The sequence below is a fragment of the Amblyraja radiata genome, chromosome 5, assembly GCF_010909765.2.
Source record: "Amblyraja radiata isolate CabotCenter1 chromosome 5, sAmbRad1.1.pri, whole genome shotgun sequence".
NCBI lineage: Eukaryota > Metazoa > Chordata > Chondrichthyes > Rajiformes > Rajidae > Amblyraja > Amblyraja radiata.
In genome coordinates, this window is record NC_045960.1 from 22,743,896 (window position 1) to 22,758,259 (window position 14,364).

General features: G+C 44.5%; 1 protein-coding gene across 2 annotated transcripts in view; it reads left to right on the top strand.

Annotated features, from left to right (window-relative positions):
• The window catches only part of aida (axin interactor, dorsalization associated), a 45,768-nt gene that overhangs the window by 6,354 nt on the left and 25,050 nt on the right, over positions 1 to 14,364 (top strand). For both annotated transcript variants that reach the window (XM_033020756.1, XM_033020757.1), the window contains exons 2-4: positions 2,440 to 2,509; positions 7,115 to 7,168; positions 13,136 to 13,190. In XM_033020756.1, the coding sequence (XP_032876647.1) occupies positions 2,440 to 2,509; positions 7,115 to 7,168; positions 13,136 to 13,190 (179 nt within the window). The remainder of the gene's footprint in view (positions 1 to 2,439; positions 2,510 to 7,114; positions 7,169 to 13,135; positions 13,191 to 14,364) is intronic.

The window sequence follows — 14,364 nt, forward strand, 5'->3', positions numbered from 1 at the left end:
GGTCGGGTAGGCTCCGGTTACTAAAATGGGCGGGGAAAAATGCCCAGGATCCCCTCCGTAGCGTACTACACGTCAGCCCATTGCATTTCGCAGGAGTGGCCTATCGTGCTCCGCTATAGGATCTTTGTTTGCACCTAAACCCCTGCCCTTTATCCCTGTAGTTTAGGGCCGCCCCCGGACTCATCTATTCCTGTGCCGAGGGGTTCGATAGCGGAAATGGCCCGACTCATGGGAGCCGCCACAGCGTCATGTTCAGCATGAACACTGTAGGCTGCAGGATCTTTTCCTAGGCTGTATTGTTCTGTGTTGGAATGGGAAAGAGAGTTAAAGTGGTTAGCAACTGGGGCATCCAGTAGACCTTGGCAGACTGAGTGCAAGTGTTCAGTGAAATGGTTGCTGAGTATACGCTTGAAACATAGAAACATAGAAAATGGGTGCAGGAGGAGGCCATTCGGCCCTTCGAGCCAGCTCCGCCATTCATTGTGATCATGGCTGATCATCTACAATCAGTAACCCGTGCCTGCCTCTTCCCCATATCCCTTGATTCCGCTAGCCCCAGAGCACTATCTCACTCTCTTTTAAATTCATCCACTGAATTTACCTCTACTGCCTTCTGTGGCAGAGAATTCCACAAATTCCACAAAGTTTTTTCCCATCTCAGTTTTAAATGGTCTCCCCTTTATTCTTAGACTGTGTCCTGAGTTCGGGATACCCCCAACATTGGGAACATTTTTCCTGCGTCTAGCTTGTTCAGTCATTTTATATAATTTTATATGTTTCTATAATCTTTCATCATTCTAAATTCCATTGAATACAAGCCCAGTCTTTCCAATCTTTCCGGATATGACAGTCCCGCCATCCTGGGGATTAACATCGTGAGCCTACGCTGCACTGCCTCAATAGCAAGGATCTCCTTCCACAAATTAGGAGATCAAAAAGGCACTCAATACTCCAGATGTGGTCTCACCAGGGCCCTGTACAACTGCAGAAGGACCTCTTTACTCCTGTACTCAAACCTCTCGTTGTGAAGGCCAACATGCCATTAGCTTTCTTCACTGCCTGCTGTACCTACATGTTTACTTTCAGTGACTGGCGTACAATGGCACACATGTCTCGTTGCACTTCGTTTTTCCTAATCTGACACCATTGAGATAATAATCTGCCTCCTTGTTCTTGCCGCCAAAGTGGATAACATTTATCTGCATTAAACTGCATCTGCCATGCATCTGCCCACTCACTCAACCTGTCCAAGTCACCCTGCAACCTCCTAGCATCCTCTTCGCAGTTCCTATGTTGTATAACAATGACTGACTAATGACAGTAGAAATTCTGAGGGGAAAAAGAGAGGGACAGACAAAATGATCACTATCATGAGGCAAATGATACAGGTAGCACAGCAGTGCAGCTTGTAGACCCATTGACTTGCAGCTTCACCGACCGGATCCAGTCCTGATATCCCATGGAGTCTGTGTGAAGTTATCCCTGCGACCCTATGGGTTTCCCATGGATACTTCGATTTCCTCTAACATCATTATTGCCCCTCGTGTTTGGTACAATCAATGAAAATGTGGGGCTTAGTATACAAATAGATACTTGATGATCTGTATGGGCTCTGTGGGCCACAGGGCCTGTTTCCATGCATTATAATTATATGGGATCTTACTAATGGGATCAAAGACAAACGAGTCCCCTAGATCCGATGATCGCCAGTCAAATGTCTTAAAATAATTGGCTGCAGAGGTAGTGGATGCTACAGGAGAGATAGATAAGGAGAAGTAGTCTGAGATGACATTACTGATGGTTTGACCAGTGAGGCTATATGTGTGGAGCTGAGAAATACAAAGGGGAACACCTTGTTGGGAGTGTACTATTGGCCCCCAAAAGAGTCAACTGGAATTAGAAGAATAAATATGCCAGGAGATTGTAGGCAACTGCAAGACAAATAGGGTTGTCATAATGCAGATTTCAAACGTTCTATTATAGACTGGAACTGTCATAGTGCCAAGGGCTTAGATGGCATTTGTCAAATGTGTTCAGGAAAGTTTCCTCAGGAAACTGCAATCTGCAGAGGGTCCAACAAGGGAGAGGGCAAAGCTTGATCTACTCTTGGAAATTGGGCAGGGCAGGTGACTGAATTGTCTGTGGGTGAGCCTTTTGGGACCAGCGACCACTGTTCTATTAGTTTTTAAACCTACTGAGATTTATCTTTTTTTCATTCGAGTATCAAAATTTATTGCAAAATATTTGAGACCATGATGCCATCCAAATATCTTGCTAACATTTCCGAGCTGTTGGGGTCATGATTTTGTGGAATTTAATGTTCCGTATGCTATACTGTTTCATTTTTTCTTTTATGAGAGATGTTCTGGTCCCAGCTGTGGTTGGCGTGTCACTGAAGTTTTAAGGAATAACCATTTTATGAAAATTATGTTTACACAGATTAGCCAGGCATTTACAGAAGGAAGTGCAGTCAACAGCCAATTCATCTGAACTCTCAGAGGACCAAAAGGTAAGCAGTGCACATGACAGTGCACATCACTGTGTGTTATAATCCATGTCTTGCTGCTTGCAGTGTTCATTGGCTCAGCAATGCAGATGAAACGCTTCTGCCTGTGTTAATTTGAATGATCATTATTCTGCTTCAAAATATCCAGCACCTATATAATTTTGTAATTAAAGCATTACTCTCATTAGTTTTGCAAGTGTGTATACTGTTGGCTCCGCACCTTGTGCTGCGAGGAATGCGTAATAGATTAATTAGCTTGTATTCCTTGGCATTTCTTTAATTAGATGCTAGAGGTGTGAGTAAGGTGTCTAAAATCATACAGCATGGGGTAAAAGGACCTTCAGTCGCCTCGTTCAACTGATCAGGTTTTATACTTGGACCAGACACATTTGCCTGCCCAGGCATAAAATGGGATACCTGGGCAAGCAAATGGGTTTGCCTGCTCATTTATCCCATTTTATACTGCGTGAAGAAATTGCCCCTCGGTCTTAAAATTTCCCCCCTCACTTTAAACCCATTCCCTCTATTTAGGAAAAAAAACTAGGAAAAAAACTGAGACCATTCATCCTTTCTGTGCCCCATCATGATTATATCTCTATAATCCTAAAACTCTTCGTCTCGGCGCAGAGGGAGAACAAAGAGGGAAGAGACAGAGACTTTAAGATTTTGCCTTCCACCACAGTGAGGAGGTGTTTGGTGAACTCACTGTGGTGGATGTTAAATTTGTGTTGATTGTGTGTTTTTGCCATTTTTTAAATTATATGTATGACTGCAGGGAAACAAAATTTCGTTCAGACCGAAAGGTCTGAATGACAATAAAACGAATCTAATCTAATCTAATCTAATCTAATCTTGTGTGTGGCTGTGTGTGTGGCTGCGAATATCTGGTTAATTCCTATTTTCTTCCAAGTGCTAGGCCACAGTCTTCCCATTTTCAAATATTCTACTCACATTTTTCCCGTCGAGGCGATAAACATCTTCCAGTCGCATTCCCACCTATATTTCTGAAGCTTTTAATCGTTTAAAGTTTTAAAAACAGCCCGAAAATCACTCGAAAAAAAAACCCGAGTGATGTCACAATGGACTCGCAAGGCAAGACAGGACACTCCGGGGGGGAGGGGCACTCCAGCACTCGCACGGCGGCTGCCGACGCCCGACACCTGGTGGCGAGGGTGGTGCCGCAGGCCCTGGCTGGAGCCGAGCCTGGTGCTCGCGCTGGAGTGAGAGCCGAGCTTGGGGCTTGGGATGGGGCTGTGACTGGGGCCAAAAAAGAAGCTGCTACTGGAGCCAAGGACGAGTCTGGGTCCGGGGTCAGGGACGACTGGACTGCAGCACAGGCGGCGGCCGAGCTGACGGCTGGAATCTACAGCCAGGGCCGGGTCGAGTACGAGAACCAGGCCGAGTTCCAGGCCCTGGCGCTGCTCTACGACCTGGGTAGGTCCTGGGGCAGGGAATGGGAGTGAGGGGAGGAGGATGAGGGAAATGGGGAGGAGGGAGATGGGGAGGAGGGAGATGGGGGGGTGGGGTGTGGAGGAGGGTGAAGGGAAGGGATGGTGGAGAGGGACACCTCCCTCTCTACCCCCTCCCTCTCTACCCCCCCCCCTCCCTCTCTACCCCCCTCCCTCTCTACCCCCCTCCCTCTCTACCCCCCCCTCCCTCTCTACTGTCCCTCCCTCTCTACTGTCCCTCCCTCTCTACCCCCCCCCTCCCTCTCTACCCCCCCCTCCCTCTCCCTCTCTACCCCTCATGACATAATCCCTATAGCAGGGTGACCAGAAAAACACACAATGCTCCAATTGTGGTTCCACCAATGTCGTGTGCAGCTGTGCATCACGTTGCAACTCCTGTACTCAATACCGTTAATGATGAAGTAAAATGTGCCAAACTTCCTCTTCACCACACCATCATGCACGTGTCTGAAGTTGTATTCCATTTGCCAACTTTCCCAGTTGATCAAGATACTTATACTAAAATTAGGTAGACTGTTCACTACACCACCAATTTTGGTGTCATCCTCTGTTTCCTAGCCATGCTAACTGCATGCATTGTCATCCAAATCATTACTATATGTGAGAACAGTGGACTCAACACAGATCCCTGCAGCACACATAGGCCTCCAATCAGTAAAACAATATTTCAATACCATCCTCTGACTTATTCCACAAAGTCAATTTTGTATCCAGTTGGCGATCTCTCCCTGAATCCCATGTGATCTAACCTTCTGGACTAGCTTACCACGTGGTACCCTGCAAAAGGTCTTACTAAAGTCCATCATCTACTGCCCTTATGTTAGAGTAACATTTTTTTGGTCATGTCTGAATATTTTGCTTTTTGGAAGAAGAAAAATCTGTATTTAATTTACAATTTCCCTTTATTTTATTTTATTCCTTCACCCTTGTGGTCTTGGAGGTGCTAACTTTCTCCTTGGCAATTTTCTAGAGTTGCTCTTAGATACCAAATCTAAGCAGCATTCCCTCAAGAATGCTATGTGAAAGTTAAGTTTTATATTTTTAAATTAGTTGTTAATGGAATCTGCATATTGCTGGCCAGATAATTATTTTGTCTATTCCTAATCAAACTTGGTGGTGATCCACTGTCTTCAACTGCAGCTGTTTCTGTGGCGAAGACACTTGCACAATGTTGTGGGAAAGATATTTTGATTAAATTAGGTCCAATGATAGAATGATTTTCCAAAATCATGATGGTGTGTGGTATGGAGAACTTGCAGATGGTGATCAGCAGAGGTGCACCTTTTTGCTTGGATCCCTCACAGCTTTGTGAGGTGCGGTCAATGAAGGCTTCACCAGCTGCAGCAATGCACGTTGTGATGTCCCGTCATGTGGTCATTGTGCAGGTAGTGGAGGGAGTGAATGCCTTTGGATAGGTGTGCAGTATGTCAAGGTTTCTAAATGATGTTGGAGTTGAACCTGTGGTGAGTATTCCATGATGCCTGATGTACCTTGAAGACACTGGAGTTGCAGTGAAAAGGGCTTCTCACCTGAGCGTGTCTTACTGCAGATGTTGAAGTAGCGGAATCTCCCCAAAAAGTACAGCTGGCTCTGTCCCTTCTTGTGCAGGGCCTCAGTGTTCCTGGACCAGTCTAGTTTACTGTCCAGGTAAACTGCAAGGTACTTGCACTCCTTGGTAAACTGCACATCCACGTCATTTATGGAGACAGGCGACAGGGATGTTCCTCTCCTCCTAAAGTCCCCAACTAACTCCTTAGTCTTGCAGAATATGGCGTTCGAGCTGCAGAGAAAGCAGATCAAAAAACTTGCAAACCAGGAAGCTATAAGCCAGTCCGTTTTAGCTCACTATAGGTAAACTAAGTGAAGGCTCAAAAAGGAATGGGCTAATTAAGGACAGTTGATTTAGTAAAGACCATCTGGATTGATTTTCTTTTCCGAAAAGTGTATGAAATGTTGCAAACATATAAAAGTTTGAAATCATGGTGGCATTAAATGGATACAGATAGGAAGCAGAGAAATGAGATAAATGGATGTTTTCAATATGTCACGGTAGGTCCATGATGATCCATTAAATACTCCTGCAGGGCCATAATTTCTGCAGCCAGCAAATCATTCTGAAGTAGCAAAACCTTTGCTTATGAAAGTAATTTGAAAATGAAGGGAAGTTGCAGGTTGGCACAGGACAAGTTTGAGCAGTTAGGAATATGCTGACTCGTGCAGATACAGACAGGTATGAAGTGGTATGTATTGGAGTACAGTATTACTGCCGGAAGAGGTTTAGGAGTGAAAATACATATTCGATGGTGAAAATGCAGATAATAAAGGAAAACTAATTCTTGATTTTGCATGTAAGATAATTGAAAGCAAAAACACAGATTTTTTTTGGACTGTACGTGGTATTGGTGATGCGATGTGAGGTGATGGTTGTATTCGATTCAGCTTAATTTTGGGAAGAATATTTGAGCCATGTGATGGGCATTGTGAGCTCTTGCTCTCGACAATTAGCATTTTCACTGCATCCACAGACATTTCACAGCAGGAACTGAAATCCAAGAGGGTGTGTCTGTTTGGTAATATAAACTGCTTCAATTCACTCTCTAACAAGTGAAGAATGTTGTTGTGGAGATATCATTGAAATTGGATTGAATTGAAGCCAGTTGCAGAAGGAAAATAAACTCGCTGTGGAATAAGTGCCTTTTTAAAAAATCTTTTGGAGTGCAGTCGTGTTAGCAACTATGAAAAACAGTGAAGTTCAGCATCTGAGACGGTTTCATCTTTGGATTCCTCAGGTGAACCTAGTTTGCCAGCTGATGGCACGGGTATTGATTAAAAGGTTGGAGAAGATGTGAGGAATTCTCACTGTCTACTGGCTAACCTTTCCTTGCAGTTATCTCCAAAACACTACCTATTATCTGATTATTAATTTGGGGTTTTATTTGGAAATGTTGCTTTGTTTGGGATCTTTTTTACTTTGATAAAGATGTGATTCAAAGTAATTTAAGACAGGTAATTTGCTGAAATCCATTAGACTTTATATAAATGTCATTAATTTGGCAAGCCTAACGTGAAAGATTGCAGTAAACATTTATATAATCTTTGTGCCAAGGGACCTAATAACACTTGTTTATTCTCTCCCCAGAAAACGATTGGCAAAATAGCAACATGCCTTGAATTAAGAAGCACAGCTCTGCAGGTACTTAATTAGTTAACTCTTTTATTCTGTATCTTCACTCAAATCAAATCCCATCTCTTACATTTAAGTTTCTGACTCGTGTTTTTTTGTGGAAGGTTTTAGTTGCCAAAGCTGATTCATAAAATATAGAAATGATGCTTTGGCACAAGTAGTCAACTAGTAAATCATAAATCTATTTCTGGTCTCCTCACTCAAATGAACGGAATATTAAACGAAAATGAGTAGATAATTGTTTTTATTGTCACACTTGATGTATTACTATTTGGGATGGTTACTCAGAAGGTTTGAGGGTGCGGAAGAGGTTTACCAGATACTGCCTGAATTAGAGGGTCTTAGATATAAAGAGAGGTTGGAAGAAATGTGAATGTTTCCTCTGGAGTATTGTAGACTGAGTGGAGACCTGATCGAACTGTACAAAATTATGAGAGACATCTATGGGGTAGATGGCCAGAACCTTTTCCCTGGTGGAAATATCAAATACCTCAGAGCATGGGTTTAAGATCAAAGAAGAAGTGTTTAAAGGAGATGTGCAGGGCATGTTTATTTTATACCGAGTGTTGGGTGCCTGGAACGTGCTGCCTGGGGTGGTGGTGGAAGCAGATACAATGCTGGCACTTAAGAGGCTTTTAATCAGGCACGTGAATATGCAGGGAATGGAATGATATAGATCAATGCAGTCAATAAATAATTCTGGGATTAGTTTAATTTGGTGTACTTGCCCCATTCTGTATCGATGGGCGAGAGCTTCAGGTTCCTGGGCATAAGTCTCATCTCCAATTTGTCCTAGTCCAACCATTGACGCTACGGCCTAGGAAGCACACCAACACATCTAGTTCCTACGAAGACTAAGAAATGTTGGCACATGTTCCATGGCACATGTTCCATGTTGGCCATGTTCAAAACAAACATAGCTAGCCTGTATTCTATGTTCTATGTCTCAAATGACTCTTATCATCTTCCACAGATATACGAAGCTTCCCATCGTTGATGCATTTCAACTTTATTTGTAATTGCTCTGCCCAAAATCCCCCAAATTTGTATTGTGGATGGAGCCCCATAGCCAAATCAATCATTCCCAAGTGCCATTCTCATCCTTTCACAGCCACAATATTAAATTGCTTCTGCTGAGATGGAGCTCCATTTGCTGTCGCTGACCTGGACTCAGATTCCAAAATTGGTCTTTTGTTACCCACTGATTGCAGTAGAAAGGTTCTTGAGTGGATGATAGAGAATTAAGCTGGGCTATACTGTTGAGAAACTTCTGGAACAATAGCACTCGGTCAAGGTACTGGAACCATACCGTTGGAAAAAATTGCACTTACTATCATGAAGAGGGAAGATATTTTGTTTGTTGGGGATAAGAGAAATGGGATAGGTTGAGAGAAAAAACTGCTGTCTTAAGGCGCTTTGGTGCCCTTTCTTAAGATATTATTATTTTGCATCCTAAAATGTTTCACAGATATAGCCTATAAGGACTTCAGCAAGGCCTTTGATAAGGTTCTGCCTAGTTCCCCTGGAAGGTTAGGTTGCATGGGATCCATGGACCGCCACCTAACTAGATACATCATTGGCTTGATGGTCGGAAACAGTGGTTGATGGTGGAAGAATATTTTTCTGACTAGTGGTAAACCTCAGGGATTGGTGCTAGTCCCATTGTTATTTATCACCTCTATCAACATTTTGAATGAGAATGTACAAAGTATAGTTAATAAGTTTGCAGATGATATTGAAATAGGTGGCATGAAGAAGGTTTTCAAAAATTACAGGGGGGCTTGATTGGCTGGGTAAGTGGGCTGAGGAATGGTAAAGGGAGATTAATGAAGATAAGTGCATGATGTTTCATTCTGGGAAAGTAGTACCTGGAGTAAATGGTAGGGCGTGGGAACGGTTGCAGAACTAAGAGATCTGGGTTGACTTGAGCATAGTTCCCTGAGAGTGGTGTCATGGTAGACATGGTGGTGAAGAAAGCTTTTGGTATGTGGACACAAGGAACAGCAGATGTTGATTTACAAAAAAGTCAAAGTGCTGGAGTAATTCAGTGGCTCGGCAGCATCCCTGGGGAACATGGATAGGTGATGTTTTGGGTCATAATTGATGGGAGCAGAATTAGGTCATTCAGCCCATCAAGTCTGCTCCGCCATTCAATCATGGCTGATCTATCTCTCCCTCCTAATCCCATTCTGCTGCCTTCTCCCCATAACCCCTGACACCCGTACCAATCAAGAATCTAACTACCCCTGCCTTAAAAATATCCATTGACGGCCTCCACAGCCTTCTGTGGCAAAGAATTCCACAGATTCACCACCCTCTGACTAAAGAAATTCCTCCTAATCTTCTTAAAAGATCGCCCTTTAATTCTGAGGCTATGACTTTTAGTCCTCGACTCTCCCACTAGTGGAAACTTCCTCTCCACATCCACTCTATCCAAGCCTTTCACTATTCGATACGTTTCAATGAGGCCCCTCCTCATCCTTCTAAACTCCAGCGAGTACAGGCCCAATGCTGTCAAACGCTTATCATATGTTAACTGGGATCATTCTCTGGACCCTCTCCAGAGCCAGCACATCCTTCCTCAGATATAGTGCCTAAAATTGCTCACAATACTCACAAAAGGTCGAAACCTTGCTTCAGACTCTGCTTTTGACATGCTGCTTTTGAGTTGCTTTTGACATGTTGACCTTCATAATAATAATAATAATAATAATAATGCACTTTATTGTCATTGTAAATACATGCAACAAAATTTCAGGCGCACTGCCCGAGCGGAGCTCCAATGTAACAGATAAATGATAACGACAATGGAAACAACAAAAACGGCAAGAGAAACGTCAAGTCAGAATGTGCAATATTTCACAGTATAGTGTTGTGGCAGGGTATTGAGTACAAAAATTGGGATGTTAGTTTGCAGTTGCAGAAAACATTGCTGAGGCTGTACATGGAGAATTATGTGTGGTTTTGGTCATCTTGCTATAGGAAGAATGCCACTAAGCTGGAAAGGGTGCAGAAAATAATTATTGGTATCTGTTTATTATTGTCACATGTACCACCGATATACAATAAAATTTTGTTTTGTACGTTATTCAGGCAAATAATACCATACATGAGTACACCAGGAGGTGCAAAAGAGAAAGTAAACAGCATTCAGAATATAGTGTTACAGCTACAGAGAAAGTGCAGACATAAAAAGTGCAAGGGCAGCAATGAAGTAGATTGGAAGATCGGAACACTCAACCCTGGCATATGAGAGGTCTGTTCAAGAGTCAGGAAGAAGCTGTTACTGACTCTGATACATGCTTTCAAGTTTTTGCATTTTCTATCCGAGGAGGGACGAGGGGATAACCGGGTGTAAGTGGACCTTGATTATGTCGGCTGTATTTGCGGGGCAGCATGAAGTGTAGATGGAGTCGATGGGGGGGAGGGCCAGTTTATGCGGCGGATGGAGATTGCACTGACAACTCATTTCTTGCGGACCTGGATTGAACGGTTGCCACAGTGATCTATGACCACTGTTTTGTAGCACGTTAGTACCTGCACTAATGTAAAGCACTTTGGTCAACGAGAGTTGTTTTTAAATGTGCTATAGAAATAAAATTGACTTGACGACAAGGTGTGATGCATCTAAATAGGATGCAATGTTGCATATGTAGAAATTGGTAAGAGTCACTGGTGACATAGACTCATACAGAACAGTAACAGGCCCTTCGGTCCATCTCGTCCATACTGACCATGATGCCCCACCCAAACTAGTCCCATTTACCCACACCATCTGTAATGTAAATGTACAGCAGACATTACACCCTCTAAACCTTTCCTATCCATGTACCTATCCTTGATTTGATTTGATTGAATTTATTGTCATTGTCTTCAATGAAGAGACAATGAAATTATTTTTCCCTTAGTCATATAAAAAAAATAAAATATAAGAAACACAAAACACAGAACACAGTAGTCCACAACACCAACATCCCCACAGCGGCACCAAAGTTCCCCACTGTGAGGGAAGGAACCAAAGTCCAGTCAACCTCCTCGCCGATGTTCCCCAATGTTCCCCCGTGGCTGGGGCCTCCCGAGCACCCCGTAGCCGCTGCTACGAGCGGCCAGATGTTCAGGCCCTCACGCCGGGAACCTCTCGTCGGCCACCTTCCACTGGAGTCCGCGGCTCCCGATGTCCATAGGCCGCGCTGGCGGAGATTCGTGCTGGCGACCCCTGGCAAAGGGTCCCAGGGTTCCGCGATGTTAAAGTCAACGCCGTCCATGTTGGGAGCTACGCACCCACAGCTCAGCGATGTTGAAGCAGCAGCCCAACACTCCGGAGCTCCAAGCGGTGATCCCAGGAAGACCTCGCCTGCTCCGCGATGTTTCCAGCGCCTCGCCGCCGCTGCTGAAGCTCTGGTCCGGCCCCGGCAGGAAAGGCCGCGCCAATCCAGTTTGTAGGCCGCGAGATGGGGGGCAAGGACGCGACTCGGATAATTGCCGCATCCTTGCCAGGAAGCGACTGAAGGACGGATCCCCCCTTACCCTACCCGCTTCCCCCCACATAAAATACCGGAAAAAAAACAAAAAAACAAAAAAAACACACTCTAAACATAACAAAATTAAAAAAGACAGCCAGACTGTGGGCGGAGGCAGCTAGCAACAGCACCGCCGGATGTCCACCAAAAGTGTTTTTAATGTTCTTGTACCTGCCTCAACTACTTCCTCTGACCGCTTGTACCATATATCCACCGCTCTGTGTGTGAAACAGTTTACCCTCAAGTTTCAATTAAATCTTTCCCCTCTCACCTTAAAACCATGTCCTCTAGCAGTTGGTTCCCCTACCCTGATCCCTCTGCTCTACAACACTCCCAGAACCCTATTGTTCACTGTAAAGGTCCTCCCTTGGTTTGACTTCCCAAAATAAAAACACCCCACACATATCCTCCATTAACCATATCTCGACACAGTTGCCCAGCTGATCAAGATCCTATTCCAATTTTTTTTTATTGTTCTGAGGAAATAGAGATGTTGGCGTGCTTTCTTGGCCGTGGTGTCAAGGTGGGTGATCCTGGCCTGATTGTTGGTGAAGATAGACACAAAATGCTGGAGTAACTCAGCGAGTCAAGCAGCATCTTTGGAGAAAAGGAATAGGTGACGTTTTGGATTTAGACCCTTCTTCAGACCAGACCCTTCTTCAGACTGAAGAAGGGTCACGACTCAAAACGTCACCTATTATTTTTCTCCAGAGATGCTGCCTGACCTGTTGAGTTACTCCAGAATTTTGTGTCTATCTTCGGTGTAAACCAGCATCTGCAGTTCCCTCCTGCGCTCATTGTTGGTGATATTTACAACTAGGAACTTGAAGCTTGACCATCTCCACTTCAGTACCATTGATACAAACTGGGTGCATGTACTCCATGCCACATCCTGAAATCAATGTCAAGCAAGGCATGATGCGGCTGGTGGTTTACTGAGCACATGCCACAAGTTTATGAAAGCAAATAATGTTGTTTATTTTATTTATTGTCACATGAAAAGCTTTTGTTGCGTGCTAACATGCCAACGTTTCTATTTAGCTGATTTATTGCCATCGCACTGGATAACAATTAGTGCCATGCTGAGTAAGTGTTCCACTGTTGGAGAGCCTGTGCTAACGTGTTAAACTGGTCTTGACAACCATTCAAATCATCAGATCCCATGGCACGACTCCAATCTTCCTAACCAATATTTATCTTTCAATTCACCCTTCCAAATGGGATTATTTATGTTTCTGTTTATGGAATCTTTGTAGGTGTAAATTGTTGTCCGGACTTGCCTTTGCAGCTGTGACTGAACTTCAACTGTATATAATTGGTTGTGTGTTGCTACTCTTGTACTATTGGAGTTGATACTATTGTAAGATTGTTCTGCCTGGAGATGTGCATTTGCTCTCAGATGCTATGCAAAGTGAAACCTCACTTAATCAACAGTAATTTTTATTTTATTTTATAGACAACACAATCTCAGGAAGAATTCAAATTGGAAGATGTGAAGACACTAGAGCCAAGTGAGTATCTCTTGGGCATTGTCATGGTAAGGGAAGTAGTACAATATGAAGTCCTACAATAAAGAAGGACCCTTCATTGTTTGGAACTAATTGTACTTGGAAATCACCCGTCCCTATTTCTGTAAATGCACCAAAGGCCTGCGTATGCAAATGGTTTAAGTCAAGCCTGGTCAAAATCTTCACACAGTTCTAATCTGTTAGTCAGATCAAGCTAACAATGGAAATGTCCAAGGTGCACAAAAATGCTGGAGAAACTCAGCGGGTGCAGCAGCATCTATGGAGCGAAGGAAATAGGTGACGTTTCGGGCCGAAACCCTTCTTCAGACTGATGGGGGGTGGAGGGGAGAAGGAAGGAAAAAGGGAGGAGGAGGAGCCCGAGGGCAGGGGGATGGGAGGATGGGAGGAGACAGCTCGAGGGTTAAGGAAGGGGAGGAGACAGCAAGGGCTAGCAAAATTGGGAGAATTCAATGTTCATGCCATCCGGACGCAACTACCCAGGCGGAATATGAGGTGCTGTTCCTCCAATTTCCGGTGTTGCTCACTCTGGCAATGGAGGAGAACCAGGACAGAGAGGTCGGATTGGGAATGGGAGGGGGAGTTGAAGTGCTGAGCCACCGGGAGTTCAGGTAGGTTATTGCGGACTGAGCGGAGGTGTTCGGCGAAATGATCGCCCAACCTCCGCTTAGTCTCACCGATGTAAATCAGCTGACATCTAGAGCAGCGGATGCAGTAGATGAGGTTGGAGGAGATACAGGTGAACCTTTGTCGCACCTGGAACGACAGCTTGGGTCCTTGAATGGAGTCGAGGGGGGAGGTGAAGGGACAGGTGTTGCATTTCTTGCGGTTGCAACGGAAAGTGCCCGGGGAGGGGGTGGTACGGGAGGGAAGGGAAGAATTGACAAGGGAGTTGCGGAGGGAGCGGTCTTTGCGGAAGGCAGACATGGGGGGAGATGGGAAGATGTGGCGAGTGGTGGGGTCACGTTGGAGGTGGCGGAAATGGCGGAGGATTATTTGTTGTATTTGCCGGCTGGTGGGGTGAAAGGTGAGGACTAGGGGGACTCTGCCCTTGTTGCGAGTGCGGGGATACAATACAATTCAATTGGGGAGAGAGGGCAGTGTTGCGGGGTATGGAAGAGACCCTGGTGTGAGCCTTATCTATGGTGGAGGAGGGGAA